At 40.0% G+C, this 18,621-nt stretch overlaps 1 protein-coding gene across 1 annotated transcript; it reads right to left on the reverse strand.

Moving 5' to 3' along the window:
* Positions 1 to 1,190: 1,190 nt before the first annotated feature.
* Positions 1,191 to 17,535, reverse strand: GDI1 (GDP dissociation inhibitor 1). The gene is made up of 11 exons (XM_039365985.1): positions 17,383 to 17,535; positions 13,302 to 13,409; positions 11,202 to 11,301; positions 10,606 to 10,740; positions 9,499 to 9,697; positions 8,951 to 9,082; positions 7,629 to 7,728; positions 5,502 to 5,673; positions 4,668 to 4,812; positions 3,772 to 3,826; positions 1,191 to 3,634 (listed from the first exon to the last, which is right to left on the reverse strand). Exons 1-11 carry the CDS (start codon positions 17,425 to 17,427, stop codon positions 3,482 to 3,484), a joined length of 1,344 nt encoding a protein of 447 aa, XP_039221919.1. The 5' UTR covers positions 17,428 to 17,535; the 3' UTR covers positions 1,191 to 3,481.
* Between the last annotated feature and the right edge of the window lie 1,086 nt (positions 17,536 to 18,621).

The following is an 18,621-nucleotide window of genomic DNA, read 5'->3' on the forward strand; positions in this document are numbered from 1 at the left end:
ACTCGGCTTTCATAAACCCCTCTCTCCAGTCGATAATGTACGCGTGCTTTCTGAGTTTGTAGCTTGGCGAGTCTTTGTGTGAAGCTCTGCTACTGAAAGCAGTCCCGGGTAAGGAGAAAGACGAAATCGGCATCACTTGCTTTCTGGAAAACTGCGCTTCAAAAGCATTGCAATGAAACGAGCCCTTTAACCGTTGTTTTCCACTCACGCGTGCTAATTGACAAGTTATGCATTATACGTCATGTTTACTAAATATGGTTTAGCAGTGTTTCTCAACCTTGACAATTTTAAGGCATGTGGACTTCAACTCCCAGAATTCCACAGCCAATTCTGGGAGTTGAAGTCCACATGCCTTAAAATTATCAAGGTTGAGAAACACTGGTAGCAGGATACACGAACCTGGTGAATTGGGTGATGTCAACAAATCAACTGTAGATTGATAAACAAGCTATCATGTAGCGTATGTGAAGGGTGTTATGAACTGCAATTGGGAATGAACAATGATGATAGATTGAATTTTCCATTTTAAAAAGATGGAAATATTATGGTTGTAACTGTCCACTCATTGGCCTAAAGGAATAAAAATAATTTAAGGAAGCTGGACTCCTAGTATTCTATATATTCTTCCCATATTCTTGTGTGCAATATGGATCAATATATTTTAATGATCTTTAAATAAGATGTCATTATTTGAAAGCAATTAGGTTGGGAAGAATGTTTCCTGGTTTCCTTTGAATTTTGCTTGCACCAATTGCTTATAGAAATTGTTTGAAATATTCCTTCTTTGTGTATTAGGTACTGAATGTTCAACTTGCCCATATGATGCTAAGTTAATATATACAGAAGTGATAGATATTCATTTTTATGGATCAACAGAAAGTTGCCATTTTAAAGTTTAATATTTGAAAGAATCTGATTTACCTCAGTGGGTACCTTTGTGCCAGTTGTACATTTTAAGACCTGCACTAAATCTTTTCAGAGGGCAGTATGTAAATTTAATTGAAATAATCACTAACACTAGATTGAAGAATTTCTTTTTCACATTTTTTAATGTATAGCAGAAGCACTGTGCCAGATGAACCAAAATCCAACCCATAAATAGAGCATCTCTCAAGATAGAGCTGCATTATAAAGTATGTCAATTTCAGCTCTGTGGGTTTTTGTTTTTTTTTAAATGAATAAAGATGAGATTCAGTGGAAGACACCTTGAAATGCCTTCCTGGTTATTTTATTAATTGCTATCCAGGTTTTACAACTGTATAGCTAGAGGGAAGGATAATTACACAAAAAGAGCTTAAAGTTGTAGGAGGGATCTGCAGGAAAAATAGAACTTCAAGATTCTATTTGTAAAGAAGAATCAGGCAAAGAAAATGTTAAGAACTACTTCCAGTATTGGTTCACAAGTGGAACATTAGCCTTGCCTCCATACACACTTGAAAAAGATCTAAATCAATTAGATTAAATATTGTTAAAACGGTGGCAGCAGCAGTACTAATTTGATATTAAAACTAATACAACTGAAGTAGTCTAATTAGATATAGAGTACCACAAGAGTTGAGACTTTTTCCAAATCCTCTTCTAAGCTTTTGGACCTTGGTGTTCTATGTGGACTAAGAAAATGGATGCAGACTAGTCTTTCAATTCTTGTAAGCCAGTTGGATTCAAGCACAATTTCCAATAGTCTGGTGTAGGGAAAATGAGAGATCTGGTAATACAAATCTGTATATATTCCCATGCTGTCTTGTTCTTAGCATCACTTCCTTGTCTTAAGACTTCAACAGTAACAAAGGCGCATTATCCGACAGTCTGAAGCCAGAATCAGCTATGCAAAATAGTACATTTTTATCATTCAAAACTTTCTGGATATTATAACTGCCACTTCTTCAGAAAAATTACATAACCAAATTGAGGTGCTTCACTGATTTTTTTTTTTAATCTTTCTTCCATTTCCTGAATTTGATGTGGTCTCTTTTCTCTCACTAGTGTGAGTTAAGCCTGGACTTTACTCCCCTCATCCCTCCTCTGCAGCAATGGTATCAGACAAGAGCCAGGGCTAGACTAAGTAAATTTATTATCTTGAGACAACTGAGCAGTTGTGGGTTGGAGAGAGCTGACTCCTCACAATCCCCTAGAGTTACAGACAGATTGTTAACCGTAAAGTTGGCTTCAGAAGGAAGGAAGGCTCTAATGAAGGATAGGCCCCAGGCCTCTGTACTCATGCCACAGCCTAACCCCCACCCAAACCTCATTAATTGTCAGAAGTGCCAACAAAAAATTAACCTGCTTCATTAATAAGTTACAATAAGTTACAGCAGGTGGCAGCAAGTGGAAAGGGACAGAATCGTCTCCCTGTCCCTATATCCAGCACACAAGAGAGACATACACACATACAAATACAAATCTTCTCACGTTTTTGAGGCTAAGGAAACTAAAAGGAGTTGAGGGAACAAAATGGATGCAAGACAAACAGAGAGGCCTGTGGGAATCTCAGGTGCAAGGTGAGGGACATGGGACCAGCTGCAAGGGCAGCATTTATAGAAGAAATGGTTCAGAATGGCTCTTTGTGCCCCCACATCCTCACACAATTCCAGTCTCCTCTCAAAACAGAGGAATGCAGCTTCACATCATGATCAGAAAAAATGGGAAAATGAAGAAAAACTGATTATACATATGGCAAGATATGGTCCCAGATGGTCCATTGCAAGTTAAGCAGCAAATCAATTCACTATGCACAGGAAGGGAGAAATGCAAGGCTCAGAGGAGTTAAGAGGGGCACAGATGGCAGAGATGAGAACGCCAACAAATGGAGGGGAAACAGTGGGAAACCGCACGAAGAAAGGTGAACAGATGGTAACAGTTGGAGATCAATAGCAAGAATTAAGGCCAAAATATATATTTCATGCATGTTTTTAAAACCCAGTGGCTGTTTTTCTTTTCTTCAGTTAGAATAGACTAGTGATGGAGCGACCTACAATGAAAACTAGATGTACTTAATTCTGCCTTTGCTTATTATATTGATGGAAACCACAGGGAGAAAGAAGTTGCAACAGAAAAGCAGGCAGAATTTCCTGTCTCCAAAGGTGCTTTTTTCCTAGGAGGGGGCAGAATTCAATTCCAGGCAACTGTATGTAATACATAATATGGACCCAAATCCCTATAGGCACTGGAAAAACTGAAAGAGGTTTGTCTTCAAAGGACTGAGATTGCATTAACTTGATCCAACCTCAGTCCTGGAGAGAGGGTTATCTTATTCTTGTATGCAATAATAAAAAAAAATCCAGCAGCAGAGAAAAATTATTCTACATTTCCCCTCCCATGGAAATAAGTTACTAGACATCTGGCATAGCCTAAATGAGGATCTGGAGGAAGAGCCAATCTCAGTGAGGTGTGGGAATTAAGCCAGTCCCTAGCTGGGAGTGTGGTCCCTTACATGGGAAAAAAACAGGGAGTGTGGGGCTCAGGGAAAAAGGAAAGGAAATGGTCACTGCTCATTCTCGCCAAAGACATCATTCTGGCGCCGTTTCATGCTTTCAAAATCAAATGGAGCCCCAGCCATGCGCCGGTAAATGTCTTTGATGTCATCACATGTTGTCTCAAAGTGGGTGGTGGCATCATATGACCGTGAACAGAATATCTGCAAGGGAAAACAGGGAAACAAAATACAAGTTCACAAACTGGAGTCAATGGGGAAAGGGGGGGGGAAGCAAGATCCAGAACCAGTTCTGGAAAAATAGACTCTAAAACAATTCAGAAAACCTGGAGAAATCTCACCTGACTTTCAGTTCCATCATCAGTGGGTTCATATATATCACTAATGGCCACAAACCTGATAAGGAAAGAACAGGAGTTAAAACCATTTCAATTAAAGAAGTAGAAATCAATGGAACAAGTTGGTATGGACACATTTATGTTCCTACTCCTGATTCTAATCACATCAATATAGTTTACAGATGCAGAAACCAGCCAACAATCATTGGTCACTCATCAGCACGGATTCTTTAGCTTCAAAAAATTTCCCAGCCCAAGTTCCACTACCATTTCACTACTAGCATCGTACCTCACAATATCCATCAGAACTTCTGTCATTCTCTTAGCCATTCGGGGACCTGATATAAACCTATTTTTATTATCTGTACATCATCTTGCGCTTGATGTTTATTATACCATCATCCATTCTTCATTAAATTATTTTTCTATTCTAAAAATCCAGTATTCAGCAGTCTGTAAAATTCATACGTCCCATTTGCAGAAAATTACTCTGCAAGGCTGATGATTAGACTACACCTTTTCTTTCTGCCATGTGTAATTTTCTTCCCTGGATGGAGCAATCTGAAATGGTAAAATTACCAGCCTACCACATCTGGCTGCTATTCATGAGACTCATTCATTTTTTTCTGTACTACTGTTCATTATATTTGAAAAATCTGCAGCTCTTTACCTTAGGCTTTCATTCTTCAGCAAAGCTAGAAAACATGTCTCAGGAATTCCCATGTTTAGCAACCCTTAACAAATTGCAGCTGTGTCCCAGTGTTGTTCTTTCCCCTCACTACTTAATATATAGTCAGTATATGTATCTTCAAGACTATGAATTGTCAATAATGTTAGAAAATTGTCCCACGTTATAGCACGGGACCAATTGTCATCACAATCAACCCAGAATTACTCACTTTTGGTCAATGGGTTCAAGCAGTTCAAGAGCTGGTTGCACTTCATTCTCAGGAGAGTCTGTCTCTACAGTAGTGCTGGCAATAGCAATGTACTTGCCCTGGGCAGCCACATTGTGGGCAGAGGAAATGAGACAGACATAGATATCTGGGATTGGGGAATGAAGAAAAGAAGTTAGAATTGTTGAATTCACCCGAATTTATAGCGCCCACTATACCCAGAAGCTGATCTGAAACTCCCAACAAACTGCTGTCAGTGTGTAGCAGACAATATGGAATTAGATGGATGAGCCCACTGATTTGGTACAAAAAAACTTCTTGTATCCTTGTCGCTCAACAGAGAGACACTGGTGAAACGGGCACAGCAGAACATCCAGATTCAGTCACAATTTTGTTCCATATAGTATTAACCTTGTGAACTCTAAAGCTTCCTCCTTCCTTTATGTATTCAAGATGGACAGTGATTAATATTTGTATGTTACTTATATGTGAGGGTGTAGATCTAAATATGTTGTATATAGTATGTTTAAATATGTGTTGTGTATGTGTACACTTTGAGAGCAGGCAGCTAAATTTCATTTTTAATGTGTGCCATTGTACCCACAGTAAAAAAGAATGACAATAAAGGTTATCTATCTATCTGTCTGTCTGTCTGTCTAAAATAAATATCTGGATTCCCATATTCATTAAGCCCACCCTATTTGACATAGTTGCCATGTACTTAAAGGTCATAAAAATGGTACTAGATGTCTGATACTCCAATCTGCAGAAGTAGCTCAAAGCTTAGTATATTCAATATTCCCATATCTCTGAACTCCCATATCAATTTGCCCTCACCAGATTTCCGTCCCACTTGATTTTGGGGAATGATAATTTGACAGGAATTAGCATCGCTGGTGCCACGGATGGGGTGACTCAGAATACAGATGACGCGCACAACCTTCCCTGCTGGGCGCACTCGATCTGGCACATAGCTGGGATCACAGATCAACTGTTTGCAGCGTGCCACCTGGAGGGAGAATCAGCATTAGCAGAAAGAAAACATTGGATTCACCAGTTCTTTCCTGCACAACATCACTTGAACTCCCAGCCTTCTTCTACACAGCGCTCTCTATAAGTACTGAGGCTGAGAATTCTACCAACACATTTGGAGGATGCCAGGTTGAAGAAAGTGGACTTAAATGCTGAATCTTGAATGTTTAATTCAGAAATTCATTTTATAGCAGTGTAGACAAAATACTGTATCCTCACACAACTGCATATAAATTAACCTCAATACTATGTGTATTCTCATGTCTGCTAAAATGTTCATTATGAAAGAGCTGTAATATTTATTGGGGGAGGGGAGAAGCAAAACCTGCTGGAAACATACCTGAGGTTAATATTTGAGGATTTTAAAAAAAATATTGCTGATATGTTTTCATCTGATCCTCTCCCTTTGGGTGAGGATTTTAATGTTTCAACCCTTTTCAACTAGATCAGCTTTCAGACAGGATTAGATGACTTATGTGGGAATGACTGAATGAAAGTAACTTAGCCAGGAATAGCACAAGAAAATGATGAATGTTAAGAAACCAGAAGAGGGCTTCTGTAGCTCTTGAAACAAAAACCCAGAAACACTTGTAGGGGAGAACTAGGCTTCACTACTGAAACTAAAATTTCTTCAACACTCCTTGCCTTTTCCCAAGTAAGCTTTAACTCAAGGAAGGAGGAACAAAAACCAACAAGAAGAAGGAAGCAGTATTGTCAATGGTGCTAAATCAGGAAGCTTGTCACTGTCATCTTCATTCAGAATATTTCCAATAAGCTTATAGATGGATGTTGTGTCAAGCGAAGGGGTTGAGCCAAAAGGCTGAATTAAAAAATTGTCAGATTTTTGCCCCTTTAATTTGCAAGTTGAGGAAAGATCATACACCAGCCTCAGTATGGCGTCCAGGGTACCAGCTATTGCCTTTGATGTTTGCTCTAGTGCACTGCCTGGTGCAATGGAAAGAAGCTAGCCATATAGCTAAGTGTTAGGAAACATTCAAGAAAACAGAGCACTGACAAGGAAGTTCCCTTGTTCTAAAAATGCCTCATGCTTCAAATTCAAAGCCTGTGGGGTAAAATGGTTCAATAAAATGGTATTTCCTTTCCTCTTGTTTAAGGGTTGGGGAAGCCAAGAGCAGATAGGGTTTTACAGCTCTGTGTTAACAGTCAACAGAAACCCATGATTCTCTGAATTCCATCTGGTTAATAACTGATTTGGACCCATGCTCCATGGATGCTTTCATTGAGCATGCAGAAGTTTTCACTGAGATTCTATTATCAGCAGTCTTATGAAATTTCTGCTCTTCTAGACTTTGCACCATCCACGTTTTATTGAGTAACTTGGCATGGGAAGAAATGCAATAAATAAATAGCAAAAAAACAAACCCCAACTTCCTCAATAATACATCGAAAAGGGCGTAGGATAGAGAAAATGAAAGCACTGGTATTGAAATTAAGTATCGGAGCATAAAGATATATTTTCCACAATTCTTCATTAAATACCCAGGTCTGCTTTTATTGTCATAGTTGAGATTCAAGAAAGGAAAATTCCCCATTCCAATTGCTTCCAGTCAATTTGGACCAGTTTAAGAGTAATGTGATGGGTTTTGATGAATAAAAAGTAGCTTCTAAACCAGGAGTGTCAAACTGCCAGCCCGCAGGCCGAATACATCATAATGAAACCGCGCCCACCCCATTGCCGGCAGTGCAAAAAAGTCTCAACACGTCATGTAACGTTGCAAGTTTGACACCCCTGTTCTAAACGGAGTAAAAGTAATCCTGAAGTTCTTAAAACACGAAGTACTTAAGTTATATAATGGAATAACTTTCAAAGACAATCTATTTCAAGAACCATCTTCCCTATACAATTGACCTTAACAGCAATTTTATGGCCTTTAATCAAATGGAATGAAAATACCAATTTTCAATGCTCACCTCTCCTTCCGATTTGACTCCAATGACCTTGCCACCTTCCATGACAATCTCATCTACTGGTTTGTTGAGCATGTAGGTGCCACCATAGATAGCGCTGAGCCTGATGGTATTAAGTTAATGAATGGTGAAGGGCCCTGGCCAGACCATCACCTCCACCACCCCTTGCCCCCAAAGGCACACCTTGCCAAATAGCTGTAAATGCTGGGCTATGCCAAAGACATGCAAGAATTATTTTCCCTGTCTCAACTGTCTCAAGTATTATACTAGGGGGCTTTATTGCTTTTTTTCAATAGAATTTAGCTTCTCCTCCTCATATAAAATTAAATCAACTTTCTTGAAGCCCTCAAGTATATACAGTAGTGGCCAAAATTGTAGAAACCTTTTGGGAAAAGTGTACAGTAGAAATGCCACCTTTGGTTAAGTTTCCACCAAGTTTTCTTCTAATTTCTTTATAACTGTAGCCTTGTTCATTTAATAATACTATTTTACATCGCTTTCTGGGCAACCAGTCAACTCTTTGCACCATTACTTTAATTTTATTACGTTTACAAGCTCACTAAATGAAATAACACAAAAAACCCAACCAACTTGATAGCGATCACATAACACACTGACAAATGTCCTCCTCTCAGCTTCAATACATGACATCGATAACTGAATCCTACTGTGATCTGATTGGCTCATTGCCAAAACAAGATAACACCTGATTGGCTCTCTAAACACTCATGCTCATTGGCTACAATCAGATGAAGGAAAGCTACCTGATATCAACCTAAGCAAGTTGTGCTTCCTTTTTCTGGTTATTTGGCTATAACTTTTCGTAGAATACAGTACATTGTATTTGAACAAACTTTGTTGCATTACATTCTTGATTAAATTATCTTTCCATTGATATATAATTTTATGGTACTACTCCCAAAAAAGTGGAGTTATTAGCCATCAAACCTCAAAAATACACTTTTCCCAAAAGGTTTCCACAATTTTGGCTACTACTGTAGGAACAGTAAGGCTATGCTCACTGAGAATTCAAGGCATTATAGTCCAAACATATTTGGAGAATGCCAAGCTAGAAAAATATTGATATAAAATGCCTTTTTCTTTTTAATGTATCTTACCTTCTAGTCCCAAAGGTGCTTTTCCAACAAGCAACTGGACTTTCATGGTAAGCAAAACAAGTCCAGTTGCCTGTGGGACAAACACCCTTGTGACAAACATGACCTGGATGATTGATAATCTCCACAGGCATTTACCTTCTAGGCCAAGAATAAAATCAGAAGCCAAAGCTGCCTCAGGCTGCTGACTGTCCATGATGCAAACCGTACCTGGCAAAGCCCTGGGGAAGCTCACCGAGGCCGTACAGTGGGTAGAGATAGGGGCTCTTCCCATAGCGGGCCAGGGATTCACTGTACAGTTTTATGCGATTGATGGTTTCCAAGCAAGGTTGATCCAAGTAGCTGTGAAAGAGAATAGACAATGTTCACAGTGGTTGTGGACTGCTTTACACACTGATGTTTTTATGATTATTGTATTGATCCTGTATTTATATTACTTGGTATATTTTAATCGCCCATTATCTGTGAGAAGAGCGGCATAAACATTTAATAAACAAACACTGGGATCTGCTCAGACATTAATGATTAAAGAAACTGAAAGAGAACAACAGAATTTTGCATGAGTTTTCTATAAACTCCCTCCTGAACAGCCTTAAGTGAACCCCTAGTTCACTCTCAGCTGACCCAGCCATTCCCAGAAGAAATGTTGATTAGAAGAAGTGTAGGACCGTAATCAGTGTGGTAATATAATCAGAAATAAAGAGGCATGAAGATAGGGCAGCTGATTGCAAGAAGGCAAGCTATGGGCAATCACTCACTCATCAGTGCGGTAGAGAGCCAATGCATGTCCTGTGAAATCGATGACATCCTGACCAAGGTCAAAGCGTCGGTAGACTTCGCGCATGGTAGTGACATGAGGATCCACTCCCTCCAAGGTCTTTGAATCATTCTCATCAAAGTTTGCCACAAACACCAAGAACTTGCGGAAGCGTCGTTTCTCAAACATGCCCATGAGATCTGTGAGAGAATGAGGGTTAGAGGAGGGATGGTGAAAGGCAGGTTAAAGAGCTAAATAGAACTTTTACAACCCTAGAATTTGCCCCGACTAGTTTAGTTCAAGAGATCTTAAAATGCTGTCAACAGAATGCAAATGTACCATCTTCAAAGGAAGAGAGAACGCCTCTCTCCCTCCTTTAATCTTGGTGGACTATGGAATATCAGAACCCTGTTTTTGAATCTGTACACATATAAAGAGTAGCATCAGAACTCCACAATCTCAATACTTGAAATACGGCAAAAGGATTTATAGTCAGGAAGGCAATTATGGCCCATATAAATATATACATCTGAAAAATTTATGCTGCAAGGGATTAACTCTAAAAAAAATAATTAAAAAAAATACAAGTACCACCTACAGAAAAAGCTATCTGGTGAAGCTCAATTATAACCATACTTCCTTATAACCTGTTAGCTCTATAGCTGATAATATTTGGTCTAATCACTCCTTATATAAAAATATAGGTATAGATTTTACCTTCCAAGGAGGCATGTCCAATCCACTGACTTGGGAACAAAGAAAGAAAATGGGTGGAGAGTACCTGGCTCATCGCAAATGACCATTTTCAGATTCAAACTAAAAAAACTTATTCAAGAGAAAAAAGTATACTTTGGGTCTGAAAAATATCATTCTAGAATTTTGCTAATGTCATTATATACTGCACTGGTTCAAATTTCATTTCAGAATAAGTTTGATAGTATTTTGGCAGCTGCTTTATCTATTTAAACAACTGCAGGTCTATTGTAAAACAGAATGCATAAAATAGAATATATTTCTTAAAATGGAGAATGCTAATAAATACGCAACTCAAGTTTCCTGTAATTTTCAACACACCAGATTTAGCATTTATGAAACCAGCTTCACTTACTGGAAGACAGTGCTTCTGTCTCTGTCGATGGCACTTTGTAAATCTTTCCTGCCTTGTAGACAAAGCTGCCCTCCACCACTTTGAAATCTAGGTAGCGTGTCACCTCTGTATATAGTAGCATCTTCACAAGTTGTCCTATATGGAAAACAGTGAAAGAGGTCCCTGAAACTCTTCCGCCCGCCTCCATTACAGCTCCCACAACGCATGCAGGAGATTGTAGAAGTAGGCAGCACTCAAATAATTTATAATAAACAATTACCACTCGGTAAATGAAAAGAAATTGCAAACAAGAAGTAAAAAACTTGGAGGTGAACATGGAACGTATGAGTTGAGCTAGAAGGGACGAAGCTCCAAGGGCTGCTGGGAGTGCACATTTATTCATTAACGTAAATCAACAAAATGCCAAATGTCCTGGCATTCTTCAGCAGCATACATTTCCCAGTGCTTCAGCAACATATATTCCCAGTGACTTAAAATAGTGTAAATAGTGTCTCTTGTAATAATGTCCTTTGTTCCTTGATTACTATTCATCTACAAGAAAAATATACCATATCTCTGGCTAGGTGACCAAAACATCTAAATAGAATGGGACTTACCATTGGCCATGAGGAATTTGGGGATAAGATCAACATTCCAGTCCCGGCCACGCCCCATGCACTCAGGGGGCCCCTCTGTAATTTCGAAGCGTTTGTAAAGCTGGCAATTGTGGAAAGGATAAAACAAGCGTCATAATATTGTACTTACAAAAGACATTCCCATTAGAACTTGCTCTACTAGCATAAGAGAGCCAGTCTGCTATAGTGGTTAAGGTATCAAGCTAAAAATTGAGAGACTGTGGGTTTTAGTCTTGCCTCAGGCATAAACCCAGCTGGGTGACCTTGGTCAATCTCCCTCTTAGCCCTGGTTGAGAAGCATTGGCAAACCACTTTTGAATAATCTTGGCATTAAAACTTTAGGGACTTGTCCAAGCAGACCCTGAGAATCAGACATGACTGAATGGAAGAAAAAATACTAGCGTAACATAATATAGTAGTACCTCAGTATTCATCATTAATTGGTTCCAGGAGTTGCAATGAGTACCAAAAACGATGAATAGCAAACAAATTTTTCACACAAGGAATAATGTAGCAAGTCACAAGGCAGTTGACATCGACAAGTTCTAGTTCGTGCGTTGACTACCAAATAAACTAGGAGTACCAGAACAACAAACTTTTGTGTCAAAATGCATTAAATACCAAATTTGATGAATTTCAAAGCAGTTGAGTACCAAGATACCACTGTATATCAATGCCCACAAAATACAGAAAGGAGCTCTAGCTCATTTTTATTCACCAGAGTCTGCTTGTTATTTCTTTTGGAGCAGAACAGCACAAAAAATTGTCAATTCTCTAACAGGAGATTGCATGATAGGTATTACAGCCTCATCACCCCAAACTTATTGTCACCCAGTTACTTTCGAAGTTTCTTAGTGCAAAAATACTTCTCTCTATATATACCATTTTAGAAGGAAAACTGGCACACACACAGATAAATTTCACCTTTTTGTGTTGTAAACTGGCATATGATGGGGGGGGGGAAACCTAAGTAAGTAAGTAAGTATGTACGTACGTACGTACATATATACATACATATTAAATGTTGGGGGAAAGGAAAAGTAACTATATTACTTTCATAAACCTGCAACCATGGGCTTATAGCTACTTTTTGTAAGAGGGTGAGGGTACCCATTGCATTCACATTGGAAGTAATTTGTTAGGAAATTTCCAAACACTCTTAGTAATCAAAACACATTATAGGAATGTTCACAGATACCATTCCATTACTTGAATAATTCCTGCAATATAATGAACTGTACATTAATCCAGTAAGTTTGTGCCAAGCCTTATTGTATTATTCAAGTGCCAAACTTTGTGCAAATAGAACTGCAAGGTGCTTAACTGCTTTGGTTTAATGTGCTGTCCAAGCCCAGCCTATAAAGAATGAACAAATTCTAGACTGCATGTGGCATTCAGACTTCTCTGCTATGGCATCTAGATCACATCACAGAAAATGGACAATGTAATTTCCTATTATTTTCCAGCGGAAAACTAAAGAGATAAATTATGAAAAGCCTTTGGATATGCTTAGCACATTTAATTAAGCAGGAATGAAAAGGATAAAGAGAAAATAATTGATTTTTTTTAGGAAGTTCTGGTTCTCTTGCATTAATTCAGTATCCTGTCTTCTGAAAATAATCCAGTAACAGTAATGTGCAGTTTCCATATTCTGTGTTAAATTGACTTTTAATACAAATACAAGTAGTCCTCAACTTATAACCATTTATTTAGCAACCATTCAAAACTGTAACAACACTAAAAGTCACTTTGACTTGCAAGTATTGAAGTATCCTTGCAGAAAGGTGATCAAAATTCAAGTGCTTGGCAATCAGCATGTATTTAGGATGGTTGCAATGTCCTGGGGGGGGGAGGTCATGTGACTGCCATTTGAGACCTTCCTAGGGGGATTCTGACAAGTTAATAGGGAAAGCTGGATTCACTTAATGACCATGTGATTTGCTTAATGTCTGCAGCAAAAAGGTCATAAAATTGGGCATAACTCTTAATGACTGACTGTGCTGCTTAGCAACAGTTCTGGTCCCAAATGTGGGTTATAAGTTGAGGGCTACTTGTATGCACATGCAGAGGGTGGATCCTCACCTCCTCCAGGGGAGTAATCGATGAGCTCTCACCCCCATAATATGGATTTCGGTCCATGTGCAACACCTTCTTGCCATTCACAGACATGATACCCGAAAGGATACATTCCTAAGATAGAAAGTGAGTAAGATTATGCCTGCTCTGTAATAAATTCAACTATGCTTCTAGTACATGGTTAAGTTCCACAATAAGAGTCCCCAAAGTGAAACATTAATGCATAAATAAGCACCTCATGAGTGCACTTGAGACTATTCTGTTCTCATGACCATCCCAATCTATTTCATAGAATTTCTCTAAGTATGCATGTATATGTATGTGTGCACATGTATGCATGTGTGTCTCTCTCTGTCTCTATAAAAAGGAAGGTTGATCCATAACAGAAATTGATTTCAAGGTCTGAGATATTGACAAGGAGCTTCTCCATTCAAGATGGGTGGACAAAGATCTATGTTGGAATTGTATTAATAGGTGACTGAAGTGAAACTGACATAGTGGCTTCCTGAACTTGACCTGAAGTCAAATAGCCTGATGTCATTTTGTCAGTATACAGCTTAGTAGTATAGCAGTGTTTCTCAACCTTGACAATTTTAAGGCATGTGGACTTCAACCCCCAGAATTCCACAGCCAGCAATGCTGGCTGTGGAATTCTGGGAGTTGAAGTCCACATGCCTTAAAATTGTCAAGGTTGAGAAACACTGCAGTATAGAGATTTAAGGCAAATCCTGAAGATAAGCTAAAGATGAATGGATGAATGTGCATGACTGTAAACAAAAAGAAGCTCCCAAAGGATTCTTTGTGTTATGAACATCAGTGCTTGAACTTAAGTTATTAGTAAATACATCACCTTGGTAGACTTCCACATCGTTCTGATAATATATTGACATTTATTTACACACAGGTTCCACCAAGTCTATAAATGTGTGGTGTACACATACCAATTTACAAATTTTCTACATTATTTGTTCATCACCCATTATTTAAACTGTCTAAACTTACTTCTGGATCAGAGTAAAACGGATTCAGCGACACAGTAGTGAAACAGGCATTCCTAATGTTGCGATCATACGTAATTCTCTAAACACTTAATTATAAATGGTACAGACATTACTGAATGTGTGCACGGGAACTATATCACTTCTCATCTGTGATGTCTCACATGTTATCCAAGAAGCTTTTGCATTTGTGCCTTCCTCAGCACCCCTTGGGTCATTGGTTCAAAGGTATTTCCTTCAAAATCCAGGGAGGTATTCAGAGATGTATCTGCCTTGAAAATAGCCTACACTGAATTGTACAGCACAGTCAAGCATCAGGAGCTAACCACAGGAAATGTTTATGACATTTTTACTATGTCACAACATGTTTTATATTTTTATGTCGTAAAATGTTTTTTTTAAATTTGCTTAATTTCAATTCCACAGGAATCTTGGATTTTGGATGCATTTTATAAGAGCCCATTTAAGGTACCTTGGTTGAAAAAGCTTTGCCCTAGGACAGTGATGGCGAACCTTTTAGAGACTGAGTGCCCAAACTGCAACCCAAAACCCACTTATGCATCGTCGAGTGCCGGGTGGGTGTGGCCCATTGGGTGGGCGTGGCTGCGGTGGTAACGGCAGACTGGGTGAGACTAGAAAGTTCAATCAATTCCAACTTTGCAAGATCTTTTTTTCCCCACGAGAAGTTGAAATTGACTGATTGAACCTTTTTTTTTTTTTTTTTGCACACGGCGGTGAAGGCCTAAAGCGAAAAGGTTTTATAAAATCCAGCTGAAGGCCTAGGACTGGGGAGACGGCATGCGTGCCCACAGACAGGGGTCTGAATGCCACCTCTGGCACCCGTGCCATAGGTTCACCACCACTGCCCTAGGATGCACTGTTTTGCCCAGTTAAAGATTACAGATATGAGAATTTTAATAGTGTATCAATCGTATTCCCTTGCAATAATAAATTGTATTTTGATTACACAATTAGGAATGTATAAGGGAAATTGGAGATTAGATCTCTGAATTAACATTTAAGGATATTTCTGAAAATTCACTTGTAACAATGCACTGGAAATGGGACAACAGAGTAATCTTGCTACAAACACTGATATCAATTTGGTGTCATCAGTGGGCCACTGATTTAGGGACTGAAAGTGTGGATACAAACATCTAAGGAAGATTCAGTCTTTTCTCTGCAAAAGAACCTTTCCATTGTTGCTCTGCAATACAGTGATAGGTCAGTTCTGTTATGAAAGGCCATAGTTTTGTGACTGATTACCCACTCTAAATGTGAAATGTCACAAATTCAATCCCTGGCATCTTCAAATTGAGTTAGGAAAGATTCCTGACTATTTGAACCCCTGGAGAAACTCTATTAATGCAAAAAATTCTTAACCAATGCTTTGACTTGGTAAAAGATGTATTTTTCTATGTTCAAGTGAAATGAGGAATCCTGCTTAAATGCTCATTAAAGGAAGAGGTAAGAGACTGAAAAAGGTGTGCAATGGATCAAAACCTCCCCCCCATTACAAATGCATGGGAACTACTGCTTGATTAGATGATTTTATTCCAGCACTTGGAATGACAAGAATGATAGAAGCAGAATAAGGCCTGTGTATAATATAGATGTAATATAGATATAAGGGCTGCATCCATTTCATATTTTGGCAAAAGGGTCAGATAGAACATAAGATCTTTTAAGACTGCAGAACAGAATCGTACAACACTGCCCCACACATGCACATTTTTCAAATTTAAAAAAGCAAGATGTGGAAGGCAGGAAAAGTTGTCCTATGCTGACTTTCAAAGAAAAAAAACCATCACTTTTGAGGATCTCATGAAATGGGAAAACAGTTACCTTGCTAGAAATTAATTTGGTTCTACCAATATACCAGCAGACAACTCAAAATACTCAGTATTACAGAAAGAAGACCCAATGATATAATGGGAATACTACAGTCTTGTAAAAAAAGAGAGAAAGAGGGATTACTGATATAATAAAGATAGTAGGAAAAGAAACAATTACTGTATGTCTGAGATTTGAAGAGGGTGCTAATTAACCTCAATAGAAAAAGCATTTACAGTAGCATTTTCAAAGGTGGGGGGGGGAACCATATAGATAGTTCAGTATTAAATGAACTGTATGTGGAAGATAAATTGTTTGAGTTTCAATGTGATAAACCCAGATCTGCTAAAATGCTCAGGATGGGGCACATAATCCTGCACTGCAGAGCCTTCAATCTTGGGCACTGATGGGAGACAGGATCACTGTTCCCATTGGTATTATAGGATCTGGGAGCAGGAGTGTAACAGATCTACCACAGATGGCAAAAGAACAGAAAGCTTGGGAATCACGGTGATACTATTCCTGCTTCTTCCTTTATCGAGATATATATGGACTACTAGATAATCACATAATTCTGCAAGAACAGCTTTTTTTACAAAATCAAAATAAACAGATTCCCCCAACTTAATGCCTATATTAAAGATGCAACTAGGGATCCTAACTAATGAATTAATAAGCCAAATAAGAAGAGTATACTTAAGGAATTAAATGAACAAATTAAGATCCATGCAGTTGGTGCCTATCATTTTTCCGCTTTCGAGAAGCGCTGATGGCGCCGGGTTGCATCAGAGGAGCTGCAATGGGGCCAAACGCACCATTCACTATGGAGTAGAGAACGGGATGAATGTAGGGCTGGACAAAACAACTACAATTCAGAAAGGTATACTATGCATCCATAGACATTGAGAAAAGAGCAGAGGAGGGTGCAGCGCCTGCAAGAGACGCGCACAATAGCCCCCACTCCCGCATAATCTATGCGCGTGATGGTGTGTGCGTGTGTGTGGCGGCGCCGAGTGCTGGATTTAGGGAAGCACTGCTGCGATCCTTAAGAAACGGGGAACTTTCAGGAAAGCCGAGCTGCTTATAGGGCAATGCAAGGATTGCAACCCCACCCGAACCTGGCAGGGCTTGCTGATGACGGACATGGATGCAGGAGCCGGAGAAAGGAATGCAAAATTGCACGGAGGGGCGCAAGGGGTGGAAGATGCCGGGATGGGGAGAGGAAGAGGCAGGGTAAGTGGCTCCGAAGGACTCACGGTCAAGCCGGTGCCCAGCACGATCACGTCGTAGGCCTCGTCCATGGTGCCGGCTGCACAGCCGCCTCCCCCCTCCCCGAGAGGAGCCAAGATGGGCCGCGGCACCCGTAGCCTCCCTGGATCCCTCCGCCGGAAACGAGTCCCGTTCAAGAATCTCTCCGCCGCGGGGAACCGCCCCAGCGAACTTCGCTTTTCCTATACCGTAGTTAGTAGGCGCCAATGGGAGGCGGGGCGGGAGACGAGAAAGACGCGCGAGTCGCTTTTCCCAAATTGGTGCCTACGCTTAGAAGCAAGAAAAAGAAGTCCCGAAGCCAGTGTGGGGCTGCTCGCTTGGGGGAGGGGAAGGAGGGGTTGTAAATCGCGGGGCCCCTGCCCCTCCTGCTGTTATGGCAACGACGGTGGCACCAGTGATCCGGTGCTGGAAGTAAATGGATCCGTAATTCTGAATAAAGGAGAAAATAATTCCCAACCATTCCCAACCCCCCAGGTGTAGCTTCCCTATCCCCACTCTCAAGCCTCCGTCAGAAACATCTTAAAAGCTTTGCTGCTTGCAGCGAATCCCAAGTTAATTCCGCCAAGAAAAAGAGATCCACGATGCGGGGTAGAGGGGGGGAGGGCAGTAGTTGCACCCACACTGGTTGCATGTTAATGGTGTCGGGGACTGCGGTTCACGCTGCTTCGGCTACTGAGGAATATTTTCGTCAGTTGCGAAGCTGCTTCCCATGCTCCAGCCGCTCCTCGCCAGCCATAAAATGGTTGATAGGGCTTTAGGTCGACTGAGCAATGTAGGACTGCAGCCTTTATGATCTCTTCTGCTTCTCCTTGATTGCTACCAAGGAAACACCATTGACTTGATTCATCTTAAATGTCTGAGTGCTGCAGTCGTCTAGGGAAAGAGGTTCAGACAGCAGTGCATATTTTTTCGCTGTTGCAATATGTAGTAAGACAGAACTACTCTGACTTGAGGAAAGGGAAGAATTAAAAATCCCATTTTGGACCCCAGCCTCTTCTGAAGATAACACACACTTTGGGTTCAGACTGTGATTACTCCAACCAAGACTGGATAAAAGCAATCTCTACAAGCCCAGAGAGCCATTGCCAATCCGTAGATACTGCTGAGGATAGTGCTCTGTCTTCAGCAGCATCACTCCTGGCTTCAGGAGGGCAGGCCCAGGACTATTATGGTATATACCAGGGGTAGGTAACCTTGGCTCTTTTATGACTCATGGACTTCAACTC

Source organism: Crotalus tigris, unplaced genomic scaffold (assembly GCF_016545835.1).
Source record: "Crotalus tigris isolate CLP2741 ecotype Arizona unplaced genomic scaffold, ASM1654583v1 scf7180000020218.1340706, whole genome shotgun sequence".
Lineage (NCBI taxonomy): Eukaryota > Metazoa > Chordata > Lepidosauria > Squamata > Viperidae > Crotalus > Crotalus tigris.

Coding starts and splice junctions, on each gene's coding strand:
- GDI1 (XM_039365985.1), bottom strand. CDS start 17,427: ATGGACGAGGCCTACGACGTGATCGTGCTGGGCACCGGCTTGACC. Junction 13,410..17,382: donor TGCTGGGCACCGGCTTGACC/GTGAGTCCTTCG, acceptor TTTCTATCTTAG/GAATGTATCCTTTCGGGTAT. Junction 7,729..8,950: donor CTTCCCCAGGGCTTTGCCAG/GTACGGTTTGCA, acceptor TAATACCATCAG/GCTCAGCGCTATCTATGGTG.